The sequence below is a fragment of the Suillus discolor genome (genome assembly GCF_016758755.1).
Source record: "Suillus discolor strain FC423 chromosome Unknown F5147scaffold_69, whole genome shotgun sequence".
In the NCBI taxonomy this organism is placed as follows: Eukaryota; Fungi; Basidiomycota; class Agaricomycetes; order Boletales; family Suillaceae; genus Suillus; species Suillus discolor.
This window is the reverse complement of record NW_024541316.1, coordinates 64999-88979: the sequence shown is the minus strand read 5'-3', so window position 1 is coordinate 88979 and position 23981 is coordinate 64999. Positions and strand designations below refer to the sequence as shown.

At 45.5% G+C, this 23981-nt stretch overlaps 8 protein-coding genes across 8 annotated transcripts; 4 read left to right on the top strand and 4 right to left on the bottom strand.

Moving 5' to 3' along the window:
- Positions 1-2539: 2539 nt before the first annotated feature.
- Positions 2540-3055, top strand: F5147DRAFT_778300 (uncharacterized protein; the record flags this gene model as incomplete). Its single annotated transcript, XM_041442110.1, has 2 exons — positions 2540-2956; positions 3002-3055. 2 exons carry the CDS (start codon positions 2540-2542, stop codon positions 3053-3055), a joined length of 471 nt encoding a protein of 156 aa, XP_041288231.1.
- F5147DRAFT_533422 (uncharacterized protein) lies at positions 3056-3226 on the top strand (the record flags this gene model as incomplete). Its single annotated transcript, XM_041430115.1, has 1 exon — positions 3056-3226. A coding segment is annotated over one exon (171 nt), but the record flags the coding sequence as incomplete, so codon positions are not given.
- Positions 3227-8793: 5567 nt separating this feature from the next.
- Positions 8794-8949, bottom strand: F5147DRAFT_559284 (uncharacterized protein; the record flags this gene model as incomplete). Its single annotated transcript, XM_041430559.1, has 1 exon — positions 8794-8949. A coding segment is annotated over one exon (156 nt), but the record flags the coding sequence as incomplete, so codon positions are not given.
- Positions 8950-11320: 2371 nt separating this feature from the next.
- Positions 11321-13095, bottom strand: F5147DRAFT_778298 (uncharacterized protein; the record flags this gene model as incomplete). Its single annotated transcript, XM_041442109.1, has 5 exons — positions 11321-11802; positions 11855-12167; positions 12220-12372; positions 12419-12886; positions 12949-13095. 5 exons carry the CDS (start codon positions 13093-13095, stop codon positions 11321-11323), a joined length of 1563 nt encoding a protein of 520 aa, XP_041288228.1.
- Positions 13096-13878: 783 nt separating this feature from the next.
- On the top strand, positions 13879-15200 carry F5147DRAFT_656579 (uncharacterized protein; the record flags this gene model as incomplete). The annotated part of the gene is made up of 7 exons (XM_041434132.1): positions 13879-14073; positions 14129-14443; positions 14493-14690; positions 14779-14823; positions 14851-14956; positions 15039-15113; positions 15154-15200. The coding sequence occupies 7 exons, from the start codon at positions 13879-13881 to the stop codon at positions 15198-15200; spliced, it is 981 nt and encodes a 326-aa protein (XP_041288227.1).
- Positions 15201-15541: 341 nt separating this feature from the next.
- On the bottom strand, positions 15542-18437 carry F5147DRAFT_583969 (uncharacterized protein; the record flags this gene model as incomplete). The annotated part of the gene is made up of 6 exons (XM_041431762.1): positions 15542-15990; positions 16039-16866; positions 16915-17081; positions 17158-17556; positions 17604-18124; positions 18171-18437. Coding segments are annotated over 6 exons (2631 nt in total), but the record flags the coding sequence as incomplete, so codon positions are not given.
- A 1364-nt stretch (positions 18438-19801) lies between these two features.
- F5147DRAFT_778295 (uncharacterized protein) lies at positions 19802-21626 on the top strand (the record flags this gene model as incomplete). The annotated part of the gene is made up of 8 exons (XM_041442108.1): positions 19802-20008; positions 20063-20149; positions 20189-20469; positions 20520-20626; positions 20682-20707; positions 20742-20796; positions 20856-21319; positions 21381-21626. The coding sequence occupies 8 exons, from the start codon at positions 19802-19804 to the stop codon at positions 21624-21626; spliced, it is 1473 nt and encodes a 490-aa protein (XP_041288225.1).
- A 259-nt stretch (positions 21627-21885) lies between these two features.
- Positions 21886-23954, bottom strand: F5147DRAFT_778294 (uncharacterized protein; the record flags this gene model as incomplete). Its single annotated transcript, XM_041442107.1, has 7 exons — positions 21886-22724; positions 22770-22779; positions 22821-22927; positions 22999-23029; positions 23075-23155; positions 23209-23766; positions 23817-23954. The coding sequence occupies 7 exons, from the start codon at positions 23952-23954 to the stop codon at positions 21886-21888; spliced, it is 1764 nt and encodes a 587-aa protein (XP_041288224.1).
- Positions 23955-23981: the final 27 nt, after the last annotated feature.

The following is a 23981-nucleotide window of genomic DNA, read 5'->3' as shown; positions in this document are numbered from 1 at the left end:
TTCATCATCATGTTGCTCTCCTCTCGCTTTTTGAAAGTGCTGTATTGCAGTCTGTATTCAATTCATCTGTTCAGCTGAGGGAAAACATTGCGATTGCGAGTGACAGGGAACAGTAGACTTGACTTGCAGATTCAATTCTGAATGTTTTCTTTAAAGATGGATCTAACTGGTGTTAGTCAAACAGTTGCTACAACAGAATCCAAATCTGTTTCAAATCTGTGTGTGTGCGGGTTCAAAACCTGCTAAAGATGAAATTACCAGTGATTATCAGAGTCAAAATCTGTTTCTCTTGAATGTGCAGGTTTGAAACCTGCCAATGATAAAATTCATTTTTTTGTGATACCGCACCCTGACACATGCTCATGGTCGATTTGATTACAAGCTCATCAGAGTTGTGTTTTAGGCAAGTTGTTGTCCTGACAGAATCAAAATCTGTTTCTATTTGAGTGCAACAGGTTTGAAACCTGTCGAGTGGCTCATTTTTTTCCATAAGAACATGCCTTGAATATCTGCTCATAGACAGTATCTCAGACATAGATCTTCATTAGCCTTAGTCAAGTTATCATCAGAGTCAAAATCTGTTTCTCTTGTACTTTGCAGGTTTCAAACCTGCCAATGGTAATATTTTTATTCTATGCAATTACACCCTGACATTTCCTCATGTAAGTAAAGCTCAGCATCCATGGAATTCATGCCCTTGAGTTTGAAACCCATTGAATGTCACATTTTTTCTATCAGAACATGCCTTGAATATTTGCTCACAAAAGTATGTAAGTCGCTTCTGAATGAGTTCATTGGGAGCGCATATAACTGGTCTTAGCCAAGCAGTTGATACAACAGAATCTAAATCTGTCTGTGTGGGTTCAAAACCTGCTAAAAAAAATGAAATTTCCAAGCAATTATCAGAGTCAAAATCTGTTTCTCTTGGACTGTGCAGGTTTGAAACCTGCCAATGATAAAATTCATTTTTTATGAAAATGCACCTTGACACATGCTCATGGTCAGTTTGCTTGCAAGATGATCAGAGTTGTGTCTAGCACAGTGGTTGTCATAACAGAATAAAAATCTGTTTCTATTGCAGTGCAACAGGTTTGAAACTTGTTGAATGTCGCATTTTTTCTCTAAGAATGTGTGTCTCAAATATTTGCTCATAGACAGCATCTCAGACATTGATCTTCATTGGTCTTGGTCAAGTTGTCATCAGATTCAAAATCTGTTTCTCTTCAACTGTGCAGGTTTGAAACCTGCCAATAACAATATTTTCATTCTATGAAATCCAAAATGGTGGAATGTAATGAATCACGAGTTAATGCAAAATACACATCTTTATACAGATTACAAATATATTTTGACTCTGACAACCACTTGAACGAGCGCAATAAAGAATCTCAGCCTTAATAGACAGATTTGTATTTTTCCTCATTCTCCAGGTTATCAGGATCAAAATTGAAAGTTTGATGTGCAATCTGCTCTTCTTCTTCTTCTTCAACCAAATCAAGACCTTTAGAAAGAATTATATTGTTCTTGTACTTATCCTTCTGAGTTTGCATCAAGACTTTGGTCATATATTGAACTCTGTGAACCTTCCATTGTCAGTTTTCACTCATGGGCCCACTGAATCAAAATCTGTTTCTATTATAATGCAACAGGTTCATCTGACCTGCAGGTGGTAAAGGGCAAGTACACAAAGCTGCCAATACCCTCGCTCACAGTTTCCAAGAGGTCAGCTAATTCCCTAATTGAACAAGATCACATAAGGAAGACCAAAAGGAACCACATGTGGGTAGCAGGTTTTCATAGCAATATCCAAGCACTCCTATGCACATGCCTGATGATCAAATTTTCTGACCATCACCTGCATGACCCTTACCCCTTTGCAGATGTAGATGCAGCCGCCAAGTTCCTTAGAGGTGTGTTCTCAGAGTGGTCAAGAACACGCGGGTTCAGAGTGAGGATGAACAAGGCTTGTCAATTGATCAAAAGTACTAAGAACGTCTAAGGTGACTCTGCAAAACAAAGGTAGCGTCCGAGGGAAGGGAAGTATCGTACTGTATGTAGCACGCGAGGCTTTATCCTACTGCACGAGTATCCAGAACCCGTAGGTGAGAACCATAGCGATGAAATGAGGCAGATAAGTAATACGTAATGAGAATGCGCGCGGAACAGAATACGCAGTTACATGTGATAAGCCTTGATATCATTCAGTCAAACCGAGAGAAAATGAACACGCACCAACAGAGATAGGTGGACATGGAAAGGACATGGATGGAGGACGGGCCCAAGTGTGGGTGCATGCCAGTTGACTATTGGCCAAAGGAAACTTCTAGAGGAAGACTGACTAGTAGTACATATCGTTCAGTAGCTTGTTTTCTGGACCTTCCAGTAGCAACTCCCATTAGCCTACAGTTGGTAGCTACTGGCAATCAGTATCTGTTTGCCGCCTGCATCATATCTGTTATCGCTTCACTCTACGCCTATTTCTATTGTTCTTGATCTCTATTATCATCCAAACCCCTCCTGCATTGGCCGCTTTGCAGCCATGTCTTTCCCGCACCTTCCACTTTCAGCAACCACTACATTCCTGCGCTTATGCGACAACATGTTCACCTCAAGTGCTATGGACGTCGACAATACTGTCTATACTCAGGAGCCACATCCAATACGATCAGACCATGAAGTAGTACCAGTCGCTGATCTCTGGAATGCCATCTCAAGCAGCCCTTTCTATCAAGCCAATGAGACATACAATTTGTATGAGAGAAAATGTTGTTTGAACTGCCCTTTGCCTCCTGCAGCTAAAGTCGACAGGGAGATCTACTTTGTGAATGAGCTCTTGCAGGATGCATCAGGGGACTACTTTATACCTGAGCACTTCTTTCTTGTGTCGTACACATCGACAGGTGATAACACAGACAAGCAGTTATACGCACTTGGCTGTACTGTACAACAAACAGAGGTGAACCTATTCTTTAAATACATTCAACTTTGCTGATAGACTTAGGATGGCTTTATTGTCAGTGATGAGCAAGAAATAATTCTGACATGTAATTTTTGAAGGTCATTTCAAGAAATATCTGCAAATGACAATGAACTTGCTGGCGGGCTGATGGAGTCATTGAGGAAATATGCAAAGCTAGTGCCAAATCAATTGCACGCAAGATCTCAAGGATGTATGGTGTACTCGGTTCCTCTTATCATCTTCATGGATGATGTATCCAGAAATATATCCAAGCAAACCGACCATAAGCATATGTCAAGGTGTGCTTTCATAGAATAAAAATAAAAATGTTATTATTAGCAGGTTTCAAACCTGCACTGTTCAAGAGAAACGGATTTTGACTCTGGTGATCACTTGACAATTTCATCTTTAGCAGGTTTTGAACCCACACAGACAGATTTAGATTCTGTTGTATTAGCTGCTTGGCTAAGACCAGTTGGATGCACTTTCAATAAATTCATTCAGAAGTGAATCCTCAAGGCACATTTATCTGTTGGGTTCCCTTCCCAAGCAAGTTGTAGTGCTGCCAGTGAATTGAGGTGTGCCAACCGAAATTAGAAATTTGACCATGAGCATGTGTCAAGGTGCGGTTTTATAAAAAATGAATTTTATTATTGGCAGGTTTCAAACCTGCACATTCCAAGAGAAACAGATGTTGACTCTGATAATCACTGGTAATTTCATCTTTAGCAGGTTTTGAACCCGCACACACACAGATTTGAAATAGATTTGGATTCTGTTGTAGCAACTGTTTGACTAACACCAGTTAGATCCATCTTTAAAGAAAACATTCAGAATTGAATCTGCAAGGCAAGTCTACAGTTCCCTGTCACTCGCAATCACAATGTTTTTCCTCAGCTGAACAGATGAATTGAATATAGACTGCAATACAGCACTTTCAAAAAGCGAGAGGAGAGAAACATGATGATGAAAGGTCTCAAATACAGTGCACTTCAACCTTATACATAAGTGAATAATGGCCGTATAGCCCTTTGGAATCTCAGCCTTGACAGATGTGTATTCTTCCTCATTCTCCAGGTGATTAGGATTGAACTTGAAAGTTTGATGCGTAATCTGCTCTTCTTCTTCAACCAAGTCAAGACCTTTGAAGAGAATTAAATTGCTCTTGTGCTTATCATTCCGAGTTTGCATCAAAGATACTTACATTTGCCTCTGGTAATAGAAAAAGCAGAATAAAAGACTCAACAGTGACCACGCTATTGAAAGAACTGACAAAATGCAGATAGAATGTGTCTTGAGGATTCACTTCTGAATGAGTTCATTGGAAGCGAATCTCACTGGTCTTAGCCAAGCAGTTGATGCAACTGAATATAAATCTGTCTGCGTGGGTTCAAAACCTACTAAAGATCAAGTTGCCAAGTGATTATCAGAGTCAAAATCTGTTTGTCCTGGACTTTGTGGGTTTCAAACCTGCCAATGATAAGTTTCATTTTCTATGAAAATGCACCTTGACACATGCTCATGGGCGGTTTGCTTAAAAGCTCATCAAAGTTGTGTTTAGCCAAGTGGTTGTCATAACAGAATCAAAATCTGTTTCCATTGGAATGCAACAGGTTTGAAACCTGTTGAATGTGGCATGTTTTTTTCTATTAGAACATTCCTTGAATACTTGCTCGTAAACGGTATCTCAGACACTGATCTTCATTGGTTCTTGGTCAAGTTGTCATCAGAGTCAAAATCTGTTTCTCTTGGACTTTGTGAGTTTCAAACCCGCCAATGATGACATTTTTATTCTATGAAATCACGCCTTGACATTGACTCATGCGTACTTTCCTGAGAGCTCCATCTCACTGGTCTTAGCCAAGTAGACATTGAAACAGAGTCAAAATATGTTAGGACGACAATGGTGTATAAACTGAGCCTGAAAGTGAGTTGTAAATATGGATCCTATGAGCCTACAAAGATATGAGTCCCTACAGCAGAATATTTTTTTTGCCAGCTGATAGCTGAGGCACGAGGCTAACCTAGAGTTTAGTCTATGATGAGCTACAACATGAAAGTACACATGAGTCAATGTCAAGGTCTGATTTCATAAAATAAAAATGTTATCATTGGGCAGGTTTCAAACCTGCACAGCCCAAGAGAAACAGATTTTGACTCTGATGATCACTTGCAATTTTATTTTTAGCAGGTTTTGAACCCACGCAAACAGATTTAGATTCTGTCGTATTAACTGCTCAGCTAAGACCAGTTGGATGTGCTCCCAATGAATTCATTCAGAAGTGAATCCTCAAGATACATTTATCTGCATTTTGTCAGTTCTAATATTACATCATCAGCCCACCATGGTGATCTGCCATCAGCACATTTTTGGAGCAATTGCTGGATAAATAGGTTTATTCTTAAAGTAGAGGCCCAGAAGAAGTCTGATGTCTTTTGCAATAAGAGTAGAATAAAAAAATCAATCATGGCGACCATATTATTAAAAGAACTGACAGAATGCAGATAAATATGCCTTGAGAATTCACTTGTGAATGGGTCCATTGGAGGTGCATCTAACTGGTCTTAGCCAAGCAGTTAATACAACAGAATCTAAATCTGTCTGCGTAGGTTTAAAACCTGCTAAAGATGTCATTGTCAAGTGATCACCAGAGTCAAAATCTGTTTCTCTTGGACCATGCAGGTTTGAAACCTGCCAGTTGTGACATTTGTTTTATATGAAATCACACCTTGAAATATGCTGATGGTCAGTTTTCTTGCAAGCCAATCAAAGTTGTGTTTGGCCAAGTGGTTGTCATAACAGAATCAAAATCTGTTTCTATTGGAATGCAACAGGTTTGAAATCCATTGAATGTCACATTTTTTCTATGAGAACATGTCTTGAATGTTTGCTCATAGACAGTATCTCAGACATTGATCTCCATTGATCTTAGTCAAGTTGTCACCAGAGTTAAAATCTGTGTCTCTTGGACTTTGCAGATTTGAAACATGCCGATGATTATGTTTTTATTCTGTGCAATTACACTCTGATATTTTCTCATGGATAGTTTTCTCCAAAACTCATCATAAATACTCTTTTCCACATCATTGCCACGATGGATTCAAAATATGTTTCAATCAAAGCATACATTAGAGGAATCGTTCTAAGTAGCAATTCCCTTGGGCAAAATGTATACTCGCATCCAGAGGTCTATTTGAGTTTTTACCCCACTTCACTCTTTCTTCTCCTTTCACCCCTTCCCATCTAGCTATCATTCCTCGCACACACCATCTATGAGCAAATATTTGAGGCATGTTCTTATAGAAAAAAAATGTGATGTTTCACAGGTTTGAGACCTGTTGCGCTCCAATAGAAACAGATTTGGATTCTGTTACATACAACAACCACTTGGCTAAATACAGCTCTGATCAGCTTGCAAGCTGACCAACCATAAGCATATGTCAAGGTGTGCCTTCATAGAATCAGAATAAAAATGTTATCATTAGCAGGTTTCAAACCTGCACTGTGCAAGAGAAACAGATTTTGACTCTGGTGATCACTTGAGATTTTCATCTTTAGCAGGTTTTGAACCCACGCAGACAGATTTAGATTCTGTCGTACCAACTGCTTGGCTAAGACCAGTTAGATGCACTCCCAATGAGCCCATTCAGAAGTGAGTACTCAAGGTACATTTATCTGCATTTTTCAGCTCTTTCAATAGCATGGTCAGTGTTGATTTTTTATCCTACTCTTATTGAAAAAGACACAGACTTCCTGCCGGGGCTCTTGACTTCAAGACCTGTTTATCTAACAATTTCCCTGAAAAAGTGCTGATGGAAGACAATGAAAGGATCACACAGTGTATTTTTGACACAGAGTTCAATATATGACCAAAGTCTTGATGCAAACTCGGAAGGATAAGTACAATAACAATATGATTCTTTCTGAAGGTCTTGACTTGGTTGAAGAAGAAAAAGAGCAGATTACACATCAAACTTTCAAGTTTGATCCTAATAACCTGGGAAATTGGTAAAAATACAAATCTATCAAGGCTGAGATTCTTTATTTTGCTTATTCAAGTGATTGCCAGAGTCAAAATATATTTCTCTTGAACTAAGCAGGTCTGTAATCTGTATAATGATGTGTATTTTGCATTAACTCGTGATTCATCACATTCCACCATTTTGGATTTCATAGAATAAAAATGTTGTTATTGGCGGGTTTTAAACCTACACAGTTGAAGAGAAACAGATTTTAAATCGACTGTGATCAGCTTGCAAGCAAATCGACCATGAGCAGATTTCTATATTCTCATGGTTGGTTTGCTTAAAAGCCCATCAGAGTTGTGTTTGGCCAAGTGGTTGTCATAACAGAGTCAAAATCTGTTTCCACTGGAACGTAACAGGTTTGAAACCTATTGAATGTTGCATTTTTTTCTATTAGAACATGTCTTGAATATCTGCTCATAGACAGCATCCCAGACGCTGATCTTCATTGGTCTTAGTCAAAATCTGTTTCTCTTGGACTTTGTGGGTTTGAAACCTGCCAATGATGACATTTTTATTCCATGAAATCACACCTTGACATTTTCTCATGAATGATATAAGTTTCTTTTTTTCCTGTCAGAACACGCCTCGACATGGACTCATGTGTACTTTCCTGAGAGCACTATCTCACTGGTGGTGTGATTTCATAAAATAAAAATGTTATCATTGGCAGGTTTCAAACCTGCACTGTCCAAGAGAAACAGATTTTGACTCTGATGTTCACTTGCAATTTTATCTTTAGTAGGTTTTGAACCCACGCAGACAGATTTAGATTCTGTCGTATCAACTGCTTGGCTAAGACCAGTTAGATGCACTCCCAATGAGCCCATTCAGAAGCAAATCCTCAAGGTACATTAAACTCTAACATCCCCCTTGAGTCCAATCATATGTGATCCTTCCATTGTCAGTCCTCACTCATGACACAGCTGTTAATCCCAAGACATCACAAACATCATCGGCCCACCATGGTGGTCTGTCATCAGCACTTTTTCAGAGCAATTGCTAGATAAACAGGTCTTGAAGTCAAGAGCCCCAGAAGAATTCTGATGTCTTTTGTAATAAGAGTAGAATAAAAGAATCAATCATGGAGACCTTGCTATTGAAAGAACTGCCTTGAGGATTCACTTTTGAATCAATTCATTTTAACTGCTCTTAGTCAACCAGTCGATACAACAGAATCTAAATCTGTCTGTGTGGGTTCAAAACCTGCTAAAGAAGAAATTGTCAAGTGATCATCAGAGTCAAAATCTGTTTCTCTTGGAATGTGCAGATTTGAAACCTGCCAATGATAAAATTCATTTTCTATCAAAACACACCTTGAAATTTGCTCATAGTTGGTTTGCTTGCAAGATGATCAAAGTTGTGTTTAGCCATGTGGCTGTGATAACAGAGTCAAAATCTGTTTCTATTGTAGTGCAACAAGTTCAAAACCTGTTGAACACCACATTTTTTCTATACAACCATGACTTCAGTATTTGCTCACAGACAGTATCTCAGACATTCATTTTTTTTTTCATGCGAGCTTCTGCACCTGGGGAATAAGTTGAATTCAATGGCGAGTTCTATTTTCTTGCATGCACTTACCTTGACAAGTGCTAACTTCAATGGTTGAATCTATTTGTTCAGTGTGATATAACATGCTCACCCTCATCCAACAACTCAGCCTTTTCAACAAATCTGTCTTCATTGTATACCCCGTCTATCATTCCTGCCTCATCTATCATCTCTGGATCCTCTTCCACCTCCACACTGAATTCTTCCAGCTCCATCTCAGTACTATCCACTTGGTCAGCTCCATGTTTCTTCACATTGAACTCATTAATCAACAATTTCACCACCAGGTTTACCATGTGGAGGAAGCACCTGGTGTGCATCACTGCTCCACTGAACCTGAGCACTTTATCACTCAATTTGCAAATTATTGTGTCATTGTTGGACGCATTATCACATGTAATACTCAGCATCTGTGTCCTATGGATTCATTTGCATATAAGTGTGTTTTGTTTTTGTGAATCATATCTTTTCTGATATGCCAAATTCTTCTAGCATCTTTGCAAATGTCTCTGCAAGCTCTTCGCCAGTGTGGGACTATGAACCTCTTAGCTTATATACACCTACTAGACAGGTAAGTTTTTACCTTCCCGACTTTGACCACATCTAAAAGTGCATCCAAAGTACCAAAGTACTTGTCTAATGCAAGCGAAGGTGGTCCAAAGTCAAGAAATGAAGGTCTGATGATGCACAGAGGCTCTGAAGAGCTTGCGACTAAACAGTGAGATTTCTGAGAGTCAGTATAATGGGTATGTCGAAGTATAAGACTAGTGAGAGTACAAAAGTACAACTATGCAAAGCATATTGAAAGACTCAGAGATAGTGAGATGCAAAATGGCAGCGGTCAAGCCAAACAAAAGGATCAATTGCGTGAAGTACAACTTATCTGAAAGTGGGTCTACTAACTATGACTCATAGCAAGGGAAAGGAAGTGAAGTACAGATCAGCTGGTGAGTGAGATTATATACTACAGCATGAAAGTCTGGAATTGTGTAGGCAAGAACAGTAGTGAGATAAGCTATTTGAAATGTAATAAGACTCGAGGCGAGTCACTACACTGATATCCATGTAATAATGCACGAGGTGTGCTGCTATATGCATTATTTGAGGCTTTCTAAGAGGTCTGCTATTAAGAACAAGCTCAAGGAGGTGTTACGACACAAGGTCGTGTGCGACCTGGATAGTTCTAACAGCGACAACCACGACAGTAGTACCAAGTGCTGAGAGTCGTTGGCCTTTACAGACAAGCAAAGGTTGCGTACTCGAACGTAGCTCGTGTAGGAACAAGGGGTTACGCCGAGATAATAGCAAGGTTTACAGACAGAGAGAGGCGTCTCCAAAGGTACGAGTCGATGTCGAGCAGGTAGCTTTAGCAGGACAAGGAGTTCAGGGAAAACCAAGTAGGGTTAAAGTAAGGAACATCTACTTTAATCTGCGACTTTATATAAGGCTACTCTATTGTGTCTAAGCTCAGCTGAGCCCCTTCAGTGACTTCACCCTATAGTGTAGGGCAGCCTGCCTTGACAATGCTCCCTAAGTGTCGGGCCAACCCACCATGGGCCCACATTAGAATGTCAACCCAGGGTCAGGGGTGGGCCTGTGGATGTGTTGTACCCACCTGTTAGGGCTGGGCCCATACTAGACTAGCCTCTATGTTCAGGAGTGGGCCCATGGGTGTAAGGATTAATAGTTGAGTATATTGAAGGGTAGGCCCACAGTGCAATGGAGAAGTAATGTCTCACCAATATCGGGTGGGCCCATGGTTGGATCAGGGAGTGGATGCCGGAAATTGGGTCAGGGACTGAACATTGGGAATACTTGTCGGTGATGATACATTCTTCACCAGCAAGTATCTACTAAGATGAGGGTTAGACAGGTGGACATCAGGAATGAGTACCAGCGACTGTTTATCAGCATCGGCAGCTGTATCCCGAGAAAATAGGGTTGGCAAATGGATATCGGGAATGCTTACCAGTTGTAGTACATTGGCATTGGCCAGTGTATCCTGGGATGATACAGAGTATGCTTGCCTGAGATAATCCCTCCATGGTATTCTATGGGGAGAATTCATCACCGACCATCCATGGCACCGATGATCGGGTTCATATAGCATATGCTTCGGCAAATGTAATGCCGGTTCCGGCGGCGCAGCTTTGCAGCATGACAGTATATTCAATTATGCTGCCAACAGGCCAAACACCATGTGCCCTCTAAACCCGAAGTTATTATTGTAGTCTGAATGCCGAGGATGGCGAATCACAATGGCGCAATAATGCACCTCCTGGTGTGCATATAGTAGCCCCTCTGCTACTATGAACTTACAACACACCCATCACACAATGTGGAAGCACAATGCCGGCACAGCATTTTAGCAGATTACCATGGGTGAGTGTTGCAGTAGGGCGGCAATATTATGACCCAGTGAGGTTGGTATATACTATTCTGCTGCGGTGATGTTCATTAGCGGATATGCTGCCATTTGTGCGGCACAATTGATTATCAGGAAAATTCATGGTAGCAACGAACACCAATTATTGCACTGGGTGTTGCAGTGATGCAGCAATGTTACGACCCAGTGAGGTTGTATACCATTCTGCGGTGATGTTCAACAGCGGATATGCCGGCATTTTTGCGGTGCATTTGATTATCACTGGCAGCAGAACATGCAGCAATGTTCTGAATGCCGCTGCATCAATAGCTACAAGTACAAATTGTTCAATATCTACAAGTACAAATGGTTCCATAGCTACAAGTACAGTAATGGGTCCATGATGCTACCAACTATCATTCATGTGCGGTAGATGCAATTAAAGCCGAGTCTTCAAAATCCTGTTCCACAACAGCGCCGGAATCTTGCAGCAGCGCCTCACCTTCTGAGTCTCCACTATTAAAGGGCGACTCATCCTCCGGCGGGGCGGCAGCGGCCAGCGTCTCTGCAGCATCTGTCCTCATGACAACAGGAAGAATCTCTGCTGCTGGGGACTCAGCATCGGAATTCAACTCCTGCTGCAGTGCAGCCACCTGGTCGGCCAGCAGCTTGGCATTGGCCTCCTGCTCAGCAAGGCGCCGGTTGGCCTCCTGGAGCAGCTGCTCGGCGGTACTCACCCTGTCCACCAAAGAGGCCACCATTGTTTGCAGCACTGCCAGATCCTCCTTGAGCGCCAGAACTGTCTGGTTGTCTGGCGCAGGAACATGCGCAGTGGCAGGAGCGGCGGTGGTGGCAGGGATGGTAACGGCGGTGGCGGCGACATTGCCTGAGGAAGCAGCTTCATCCAAAAGTAAGTATGGTATGATTCAACTATATAAAAAAGAACCTACCATCTGTGACGGCGGTGACATTCACTGTGGATGCCCTGCGGCATGACTTAGACCTAGTGTGATTAGCAGCAGGTCTCCTGCTTGTTGTGGGAATGGCAGATCCTTTGCCGCCGCACTTGTGTTTAGTGCAGTGGCAGCGCGCGCACACTGCAAGTGGGTCATGGCTGGTGTTGTAGCCTTGGCGGCAAATCAGCTGCCGCTGCACACAGCCACCACAGCCGGGTGACCAGACCGGCGAGGTGGAGTTGGCATAGTCATCCTCTTGAAGTCCACTGGCTGGATTGGCAGCCTTGCCACTACCCTTTGGAACAGGCTGTACAAAATTAGATGGCGATGATAATGATAATGAGAAAAATAAAACTCACCGGGATCTCAACATATGCCACCCTCATCTTTGGTGCCGGACCAACAATCATTTGCTTCTCATCCAGCTCATCTATCTCCACATAGCTGGGGTCTGTCCCAGAGACAGGGTTGGGAACAGATTCTCTTGTCCTCTTGAGGACACCTTTGATAGGCTGGTATGAGGTCAGAAAAGCTCAACAAAAGAAACAAAAAACTCACCTTTACTGGTGCTGGTGCTGGCTCAGGTGCCGCCGCCGCATCGTCCAATTCCATGTCATCATCGCTGGTGATGATGGCCTTGGATTTGGCACATTGGCGCTTAGGCTTTGGAGCGGCACTCAGGCTCCTTGTGCTCATGACGCGTCGTGGATGCTTGCCACGCTCCAGTTGGTGGCCACAGTCATCTTCAGATTCCCCTTCTGGGACTGCTTTCTGCTTACCTTTGGCCTTGGCAGAAGGGCCAGCAGCAGGTGTGGCAGGAGGTGCCGGTTGCCCATACCCAACAGTGAGTGGGTAGAGCAGGCTGTTCTTGGAGCGGAGATCTTCTGGACGGATGTTGGTCCAGACCGGGGTGCTCACCACCTTGCAGAAGGAGGAGTCCAGGTGTTGATGTAACTCTGCCGCTGCAGAGAGGACCATGGGTGGCACAGATGTGGTCTGCAGGGCGTAGACCGAGAATACATGAGTCTATAGTCATGTCAGCAAATCAATCGGAAATGCAATGTGAATATGAGAAGAGAAAGACATACCAGAGCCTTTGCCATCTCCACCGCAATGGGGATGTGCTTGGGGTCAGCAGCATCCAACTGCAGTGCTTGGCCGAGCAGGTGCTCAACCTTGTCGCCTGCCTGGCAGAAGGCGGCATTGGCAGTAGCAGTAACGGCGTCAGAAGGCATTGTAAATATGGGATTGGGAATAAGTGAAGTGTATGATGACCGGCGATGAAGTGATTGAATTAAGTACAAGTGTGACGTGGAAATGTGGACCTGTGGTTGCTGATTATGTCATCGAGATTTCCTTATTCATCACATTGTTCAACAGACCGCTGTGGGTCCCTCCACTAGAGATTTCAGTGAGATAATAGCTGCCTTTGTTTGTCTAGATTCAGTACTGGTCCACTACATGTCAATGAGCCACCGAGATGTGTGAGTGGTCCATGAGCATGTCTTGAATTATTGCTGCCGGCATGTTGACGCTGACGCATCAATGCCAAAGCATATGTCATTGGGATCTCCTTAGCTTGTGTCATGCCTCCCGCATCTGCAAATGCGGCGATCAACATGTAAAATTCACATTCCCCGCCGATACTGAAGGCACCGCGACATTTACCGTTAATACTGAAGACATTGTGACATTTACTGCCAACACTGAAGCCAACATGCCATCCAGCGCCGATACCGAAGACCATGACATCCGGCGCCAACATTGATTGCACTGCACTCTGGTCCTGCGACCTCGCAATATCATTGAAATATTTCAACTACTTTTCATTGTATGCTCATACGGTAGCATGATGTACATTATGCAATGGATGAATGGAGCATGTGAAACAGCCAATGAGCACTATTGTACGTCCTTGTTTCCTTGTTCAGACCAATGAGACCACACATGTTCAAACTCCGATTGCATTGGACTTAAATGGAACTTGTGATCACCGTGCATCTATCATCATATTAATCATGTCACACCCTGCATCCACTGAAAACAATTACCCTTCCATCCAAAGGGCCTTGGGTCTTGCCGACATGGCAAGTATCTTTGAGTTCGCCGCATCCCAATTGCTGGCCATATGGATGACGCTTGACACAAGCAACCTTGTCACTTCGTCGAAAGTCCGATACATCATGACTAGGTATCTGATGTGGGAAGGAGATGTATGTTCTTTCTCCGGACACTGACATAATATTGAACTAATCACTGACCACACAGGTGTTTATTTCACCTTGGGTCAACTATTGTGAAGGCATGGGCATCAGCCCGCCGCTCTCCAGAAACCTTCGGTTCTTTGTCGGCATGCTCGGCATGAGCCAGACGGAGCTCCTGAACTACCAGGAGTTCTATGATGCATTCATGAAGCTGCTGGCAGTGCATTCCGGCACATGGGTAACAGGCCGCATCGTCAAAACATATCCAATGGCATGGTGGAACGAAGCCTTTGATACCGTGGACTACAAGACTTTCACCACCACCCTCCCCAACTTTGGTGACATCAAAGCAATGGCCAATTCCCACTTTGAACAATTGGTGAGTTTTGTTTCTCCTCATCATCACATAATCTGACATTTCAATGCAGCCAGAGGGCTGCTTACTTGTGACACCGGCGACATTGGTAGACTCAAGGTCAACACTGGTCGCACAGCAGTTGGCTAATATCCACGCCGGCACCAAGCAAGAAGGGGACCAAATTATTACACTGTTGGAGAATAAGGTTGTTGAGGCGTGGCTAGTTGCGGCATCATTGTTGAGGATGGAGACTGCATTGGGTCAAGATGTGCGTGCTGAAGGTTCAACGATACAGCGAGGCACGAACAAAGCTCCTGACTGTATCTATAAATGTTGTAAGGTCGCGCGTTGCCTAGTCTGCTATACTTGAGACGACAAGTGCATTTGACCCTAAAGGGGAAGTGAGTGCAGCAAGGATCTAGTAGTAGGTGCCGAAGGCGCTACTGGTTGGCGAATGCGAAGCGCGGGAAAGCGCAGGTGCACGCGAGGCACGGGAATGCACACGCGTGTATGCGGAAACAAGAGAGAGTAAGAGTGAGTTTGCTTAAGTGATAATTAGACACTAGACAAGAGGTGAGAGATGCAAGCTGAGAGATGTTATATGCGAGGTGCCAAGGAATAGATTTCAACTATGCTCTGCTGGGTAGTAAATGGGTATTGTTCTGGTTCAGTCCTCTGTCGTTCTTGGTGGGTGAGTAAGTGAGTAATAGTATGTACTGCTGGCGCTTAAGTATGGCGCCTAAGCGCTGTCATGCGGAGCCAAAGCGCTACCGAGTAAGGTATGTAAAGATATATGTAAGTAAGGGTCCATGATAAAAATAAAGATGGAATGATATGCAAATGTGAGAAATGGAAATATATGCACTAGGGAACTTGGCGGACAGTGGATGGATGCTTCCGGATGGCTGGCGCTATAGGGCGCTCAAGCGCGGGCGCATATACATCGTGAAGCGCGGGAAAGGCACGCGCGCGAGTTGCGCATTGTGCAGGAAAGCTGCGCCTCATGTAGGAATAGCTGTGGATAGCATACAGAGTGATGCTACAAGTTCGTGCTGTATACTCCTTGGTGAAAACTGCAATATTGCACAAGGAGAGGCATGAGTCTCTACAGTGCCGCCATCACCGCAACAGAGCGGCTGGTGAAGTACTTGAAGAAGGAGGGAGGGTAAGCCATGCATAGTTAGTATGTAGTTGTAATGGGACTACTAAGTGCCCCCAATGACCATTCAAGTGAAATACAACCTCTTCACAATGGATTTTAACAATGCAGGCCGGCGGCAGACCTATGGTGCGGCGGTGGCAAGAGTGCAGCAGTGACAGGAGTGCGGCGGTGGCAGGAGTGTGGTGGTAACTGGCATCCTGACATAAACATTGATACATTTTGCACTGCCGCGCCGCATAGGCAAGGTGTCCAACCTTGTTCTTGGCGAGGTTGCCCAACCGTATCCACTCCTCTGCTTTATGCATAAAGAAATCGCATGTCCAATTCATCTCATGCTGCACTAGAAGGTGCTCTTCTTCCCACTGGTCTTTTAATGCCTTGGCACGAAGCCAGTGCACACGGTAAACTGTTTATAATGTCGGCGCCGCGCATCCAATCAGCATAATTAACTCACATTCATTGAGCCAATCACTGTTATGAGAATCCCCCTCCACATCCATTGACCAGAACCAGGCCAATGTGTTGTTTCTCTGTCCTCTTGCATTTGGATCAGCTACGGCCGTGCTAACCTTGAGATGCTCCTTGACCAGCGGGCGATATCTCTCCAGCAATTCATCGTTGGCGCCGAGGTTAGCCAACTGTGTGCGGCACTTTGAGTAAATGCTTGCATTGATACTCACCGCCCGGTCCACTGAATGAACTTGAGCCCATGCTCTGGTAGACATGGCTTGAGACTTTGCTGTTCTGACGGTGGTCCTGAAAATGACGGCCTTGTCTGCCAAGTGCACTCTGATATTGTGCAGGGCATCATTGGCCTGTCCCTCCCGAAGTGCCAGTTCGTGTTGAATCAGCTCTGCGGCACCAAGTTCGGCGCACCTTTTTGGGCCAAGGATGGATGGCATAGGCAAGACCATCTTTTCAGGCTCGAATAGTCTGAATTCATCTGCCGTCTCATCAATTTGGTCTTCATCAAGCATGAGCAGCTCGTTCTCCATCACCTCGATGTCGCCGTCTCCTATCCTGTCGCCGATGAACCTGAGTCCCTGTGCCAACCACCGATCGATGTCTCCCTGGAGTCTCTCTCTTCGGCGAGCAATATCCAACCGCTGGCTTTCAGTTGGATGCCGCCCCAATCTCCTGAGATCTATTAGGAGTGTCAGCTGTACCTCCTCAATTGACAGGCCCTCTGCCAACCATGTCGCCGCTCCTCGCTGGCGCGCCGGACCAGGACACCGACCATTGGCCTCCAACAACTGCAGTTCCTGTTCCTTTCGTGTCGGCGCTAGGTGACAGTCAGTCTTTATATTTACATTCAAATATTGGCATATACCTCTGCGGAGTTGGACCTCATATATGTCCATGGCCTTTGAATCAACGGTGCGGCATTGCTGTGCAACTCTTTCCTGTTCTTCCCACTCTATCACTTTTGCCGCATTGGCGCTTGTATTTAGCTTCTGGAACGCGGCGGTGCTCTCAGCGACTCCTTTCACAGCTTGCCTGAATTTTCAGCAAAGGGCCTTGCCTGCAGCAGTGTGTTGGTGAGTGCATTATGATTATGTCAGATATAAGACACCCACTCATCCTGATCATCTTCATGAAATTGCAGTCGTTCATTTGATAGTCCAAGCACTCCTTCCGGTGCGGTGTCCCCATTCCCCTCGCCGAAGGAGAGATGATATTTAACGGTGCCCACAATGTCTCCATGATCTCGCCGTCAATTTGTGCGGCACCGGTGATGAAATTGGAGGCATATCGTACATAGCAGCTGTCTTGGTGGCCATGCACATGCCAGAGACCTATTCCCGGCACGATCTCCAGTGCCTGGTCAAGCTCTAAGAAAGAGCTGTCTGATACCCGATCCCTGAGATATTTGTGATACTGGCAGTTTATATCATAGAATGTCAGTGCACGCCGAATGCTGCCGGTGTTGTGTTTCAATGCCTCGCACAAAGCATAGTCCATGTTCATCTGCCTGGTCTTTGTTGGGGAGTGTCTCAATGGTGAGGTAAATGTGCATACCTTTCTCCCTTCTGAAAATCGACCATCGCATGTGGAACGAAGCAACCATGCCTTGCACAGGCACACCCGCCAATGCCGGTTGCTTCTAGCCTATGCCGGGTTGCATTTGCTTGATTTACAGCACAATGATTGTTGCATTCGGACCACTGAACAGCATCATTTGCCTGTGCAAGATGTGCCTTGTAGGCGCCATCGCCGACCATAAAGGCACGACCATCCATCAGGGAGACTTTATCCATAGGATTCGCCGCATACAGGTGCTCCACTTTGAAGTTGCCATCCATGACCAGGGATCTGGAATACAGCCAACTGGGCTTTGGCAGTTCAGATTCAGAGTTGGTTTCCTCTTGCTCATCTTCAGGGGGCAATGTCACATTGATGCCTGGCTGGGGACATGCTGGACAGAGGAGAGCAAGATCTCCAGGTTTCCTATCTTTGGACTCATGGCCGAAGCCGTTCCATTTTAACAGCTGGAGCTGCCACCACTGCCTAGCCACCCTCATTAGCTCGCGGTAACGGTCCTGCCGATAAATTAACATGCCGCCGCCTCACAAAGAATGGGCTCACCGGCACAAGATGAGGAAAGACAGATGTGGTCATCCTCCTGAGCTTATTATAATAATTCATTGCTGATGTCCCACACTCCAAGTTGTCCAGCAAAAAGTCGTCAAGGACCTGAAATGTGAAGGCAGTCTTGGGTTGGGCGAAGGACGCCGGAAACAAACCCATCTGGCAGAGCTGAATATCAGCAGTCGGCGCATCGGCGCACCTGCAATACTTGATTTTGTGGGTGTGTACTCCAGACTTGTCAACTATGGTTGTTATTTGCTTGCTATTTTTGATGAACGGCACCCCAGTGGGTAGATCATTGGGGATCCAAGTTCGCTTGCCGGTCGGTTGTTCATCTTGCTCAGCGGCATCGGCAGTTGGCCCCGGTATGTCATTGGCATCCTCGGTGTCGGTGTCGGTGTTGGCAAACAGGTTGTCTATATCATCAAACTCGTAGTCCTGGCATGGGCAAGAATTTCCGTTGTGCCCCAGTGAGATCACCAAGCCAGTCTTAACCAGGCAGCTCTCCTCAAAGAATCCACCTGTCCATTGGCTGATTCAATGGAAGGGAAGCCTCACATGCTCCTTCCTGCAGCAATTTGTGCAAAAGAAGGGCTCACCGAAGCAGCCGTGACACTTGTATACACCATCAGTTCCACAAATTATGCATGACCGGCTGGCAGGAGCTTCCCGTTGGAGCAGTATATTGAGATACTCTTTGGTCCTTGGAACCCATTGCCAAAGATAGTCATTCTGACTCTTGAAACAAGCTGAACGATGGATGGGACATCAGATATTGCTGGAAGTGCTCACCAGGGACTTGGGTAGCTGCAGTGGCATGACATTCTGCTGGTCCAGGTCTCTGAAGTAATCTTCTCCTCCATGATATAGCATATCCTGGGATGGTTGCTTCATCGGCGATTTGGTAGGGGTGGCTGTGACTGATCTTATTTTCCGGATCTTGGGTCTCTCTATCCATTTCCCTGTTACTTTCCTGCTCTGGAATGTTTTCTTCCATTCCACAACAGAAATATTGCTGGTGGGTGTCCACTCCTAGACTTTAGATCCTCCCATCCTTTGACCCCGATGATGAGTGATTGAAGCTAGGAATTTGTTCACTACTGGATTGGGATATACACCGAAGTCATGTATGTAACATGTTTTGGCATAGGTATTATTGCAGACTTTAACTGGTCATTTGATGAGTTTGTTCCTCAGGAGCAGCATCTCACATTGATATGATATCAGAGTCAGTTATGCATGCATAGCATGTGGCCATCTGTGCATATATAGAGCAGGCAATACATATTAAACTGACATCATCATTCATGTCGATCATGATTCCGAGTCAATAGCTATATCTGGAAATATGAACCATGAAATATCATTCATCCTGCTTTGATTAGCCCTCAAACTCCTCAGTTTCAATAGGATTATGTCAGGCCTATATCTCAGTCATATGTACTTGTAGAACAAGCAGCCAGTGTTGCACAAGGAGAAGCAATACAGGTCTGTATGCAGGTGGATCATGTAGCTAGATGTACATAATATGAACATTCCGGAAAGGCACCAAAAGAGCGACCGAGTAGGAATCTGGAACTGATAATTTTCAACTCTCCGACCATCCATTTCATCAACTGTATAGTAACATGGCCAGGAGTGCATCCCCTGCCATCATGCCCCAGCAGACCAAGCTTTCCCTGATCAAGGCAGAAATTGCAGTCCTCCAGGCCCACCTAGAGGACTGGAGGTCTGTCAAAGGTAAAGAGCGGCACCGCATTTTGAAGGCTGTACACAAGGAAGCTTGCCTTCAAGCTCCCACTTGGGACAAAGCCTTATTGAAAGCTCGAAAAAAGGTATGAACCAATGTATGATATATCTGTTTGCTGGCTATTTATTTATTACAACAGACTTACAAGGAGTGGTTGTACAACCAATGCCGTAGGAAAGCCCCAAAGCCTCTCATCAAATATGGCAAGAAATGGACAGCTCACCATGTGTTAATTGAGCAGAACAAGGCTCATATTTGAGAGGAGACTGGAGAGATGCCTGGGAGTGAGGCTATGATTGTCAAGTGGCCAGAGGCTACCAAGACTGTCCTCGCCGGTCTTTCAGCTGAAGAGAAGGGAGAGGCAAATGTTCTTGCAGATAAGTGGAACAACAAAGCTGCTCCAGCTGAAGTCCAGGCCAATGTTGCTGAAACAAAAGGTGCTGATATCATAGAGCATTTCGCCACTGAAATGTTCAAACAGGCGGGGATGAGGGTCTTTGTGATGTCGGCATGGCGGGACAGCAGAGGCAAACTGATGTTAGGAGCGTGAGTGTTATCATCGGCTCTTGTTGATCAGAGGTCTAATATCTGATCAGACATGACCATAATGATCAATTTGGGGGAGCAGAAAGCTTCATGAAGACAAGAAATTGGGATGAGATATTCATGCCGGAATGGCGGCAATATGCTGCAGAACAATTCGGTGAGATGCCCTGCTTCCGGTCCTGATTGTTGTCCTAACAATTAGCAATGATTAGATGTCCAGGATGATGATGTTCCACAGGTCAGTCACCTCCAAGAAACGAATGCCTAGAAAGCTCCTTGACCTGGAGGAAGATGATGATGGGTTGCCTATGCTCCCAGATACCATGGGTTTGAAGGCACGGCGAACAGCAGCATGTCATTCGGTTGTTCTTGACCAGGCATTACAGTTGGTGGATGTCTCATTCACAGCATTGACCGGTCTGAAGGTTTCACAGGGATGTGCATGGGAACCGACAAAGTCAAGGCGGCGCTGCCCTGGGGCAACTTGATTAAGAATCAATCAGATTTCTTCGATGGCACTTACTGGCCGGTGGACGTACAGGTGGTGGAGCCATCTAAGATAAACAAAGCCAGTGCTACTGCTCTGTTGGATTTCTGGTATGATCGGCAGAACAAGAAGCTCCATCCCACCTTCTGTTTCAAAGCTTGGAGAGACACTGACGGCGATATGGAGCCGGCGGCCAAGTCTTATCAGAAAGTCATCCGCCAGGCGAGCTGCCACTGCAACAAGGCCCATGATGTCCCTAGTGAGGAAAGCTTGGATGAAAGGGAGGACCGTCAGTCTTTCTTTGATAATGGAGAGGAAGCATCAATGTCCAACAATGCCAGGGAACAAACACCGCCGGGATTGGTATGTGCTTGCCAAAATCTGTGATGGAATGCTGATGTGCCGCTGCCCTGTTACCGGTCAGATATTACATTCCTCCACCAACTCAGCAGGAGCAAGGCATACAAAGGCCCGTGTTACTGTAGATAAGCCGCCTGCTTCAAGGGCTGCAAAGGCCACAAAGGCTGCAAAGGAATTAACATCATTTGTACCGACCACACGTTCAGGGAAGCGGCGTGCCGCTGCGCCGATCAGTGACACACCGGCCAAGAGAACCCGGAGCAAGGCAGCTATAGTTGAAGCTCCAAAGCCAAGAAGGGGCAGGAAATGATCCTGGTCATCAGTAATCACTGTAGTGTATGACAACTGTCCACTGCTGCTGTATATGATAATTCTATCATATCACCAGTGTGCTGGAGTTACATAGCAAGATGGCGCCGCCTACCATTCATGTATGGCAGGATAGATCCATGTCCAATTGGCGGAGCAACCACAAACAAACTCATTGCTATTGTACATGAAAACTGGTATAGCCAAACCTGACATCTAACTATTGCCCGGTTCCTACACCTGACTCCATCCACCCATATCTATCTATTGCCAGGTTCATTGCCCACACCTGACGGCGCCCCACCCTTGGTGTCGCCGTGGGTGCGAGTGCTGCTGGCGATGGTGCTAACAGATGGGCCGGCAGATGGACCACCCAACATGGAGCCACTGGAGATGTTGCCAACCGATGATGGCAGGTTGAAATACAAGCCTTCCATGGCCTGCATCTGACCCATGCTGACAGGCACCATGCTTTGACTGCTGCCATACATCGGGTTGGCAAGATACAAGGAGTTGGTGAAAGGGGATGATGAATTCGGTGGACCAGTAAGACATTGACAGATGGCGTTGTAGGCATCCTGAAGGACAGCGGTGGTACGTTCTTGTTGCCCCAATTGGTGTTGAGCACGTTGAAGGTGCTGATCTCTGGTGGCTGATTCTTCTTGCAATGTCTTGACTTGACTGTGTAACTCCGTTACCTCTGCCCGAAGGCCTTGCAATTCAAGGAGGGCGGCATCCTGAGCGGTGATCCTGTCTTGCAGTGCATTCAACTGCTCTGTGGCGGCGGTATTCTCGGCCGTAAGCTGAGCAATGTTAGTCCGGAGGGTGTCGGCAATCTCCTGAAGAGTCACATTCCTGGCACTCAAATTTGCCAAGTCTTGCATCACCTCCAATGTCATCCCCTCCAACACTTTCGTGAGCCCATCGTGAGAATTGTCCATGTCCATCTGAGGATGCTGTATCGAGGACACCAATTGTGAAAGAGGTGGTGGTGCCTCACCCTCTGGGGACAGGGTTGTGATTGGCGGCACAGAGGTGGCCGGCGACGGCAATGTGGTGGCAGTAGCGGCGGCGGTGTCATCATCAGACACCAGCATATCTGAGGCAAGTCAGCGAAATGGTAACATCAAGATTGTAAAATTACCTTCTGCCATCTGCCGGCAGCGTGAGCGGGATCGTGTTCGGCCTTGTTCACTGAGGTTGGCTTTGGCATGAGAACATTTAAGTTTTTGTTGGGAGCAACGGCCACAAGCTCGAAGTTTGGCGCCTGTGGTGCCATATCCTTCACAACAAATGAAGTGCCTAGTGACATGAGATAAATACACGAGATTGAGGAATGACATGAATCACGTATGATTTCATGCAACCATCACATGGTGGAACCAGCTCAGGACAATCAGTGTCCTGCTGGATGTTAGCAAATCTTTAATCATATGCTGACGGACTCACCATTGTGATATCTTCCTTCAGCGCATTGTGCTTCGGCGACACTGACTCTCGAGTGACTTTGGGCCGTTTTGATGTCTTGGTCTATCAGGCACAAATGAATATACACTATGAATTCATGAGTGCAAGTACTTTACCTGCATTGCAGTCGAGTCGGCAGGATGGTGTTGCGGTGCGCCGCCTGGAATTGGCGGCAAACTGGTATTTGACCCTTTCCTTCTCTTCTGAACTTGAGTTAGCCGACCTCGATTGACCTCAACAGCTTCTTCCTCATTCCCTGGAGGAACTACTGCCTTCCCTTTACCTTTCTGAGAGGAGGTATATGCCGGTGGTGAATTCCCTCGGGTAGGGCCTGGGTCATTTCCCTTCGACTCCTTCGACTCATGCACCACTTTTGTCTTTGGCATTGGCTTTGGCTTAGGCTTAGGCTTCACCTTGGCCGGCACTGGTGCGCCGGAAATGGCAGCGGATGTGTTCGCCGCCGTGGTAGGCTTGGCAACGGTAATGCTGTGGGCCTTCTCCTTCAATGGATGTTGCTGGATTTGGGGATCATCAGTTCGGATCCTAGCCCATACAGGCGCACTGGCAAAAGATTGCTGCACTGCATCCAGGTGCTCCAGCATCTCCATGGCTGCTAAAAGCAGGATCGGCGGGATGGTTGTCACCGACATACCATGGGTCTTGAATACCGGGGACTACTTGCAGTCAACACATCACCCTGCCCTGCTATTAAAAGAACACTCACCATCAGATCTCCAATTTCCACAGCCAATTTCAGGTGATCGGGATGACCATCCCTCAACTTTGCCGCCTTCTGTACAATTTTCATAAGCCGCTCTGCAGCATCGCCCATGGCAGTGTTGGAAAATTCAGCGTTGGGCATGGTGTGGAAAACAACTGCAAGATGGGA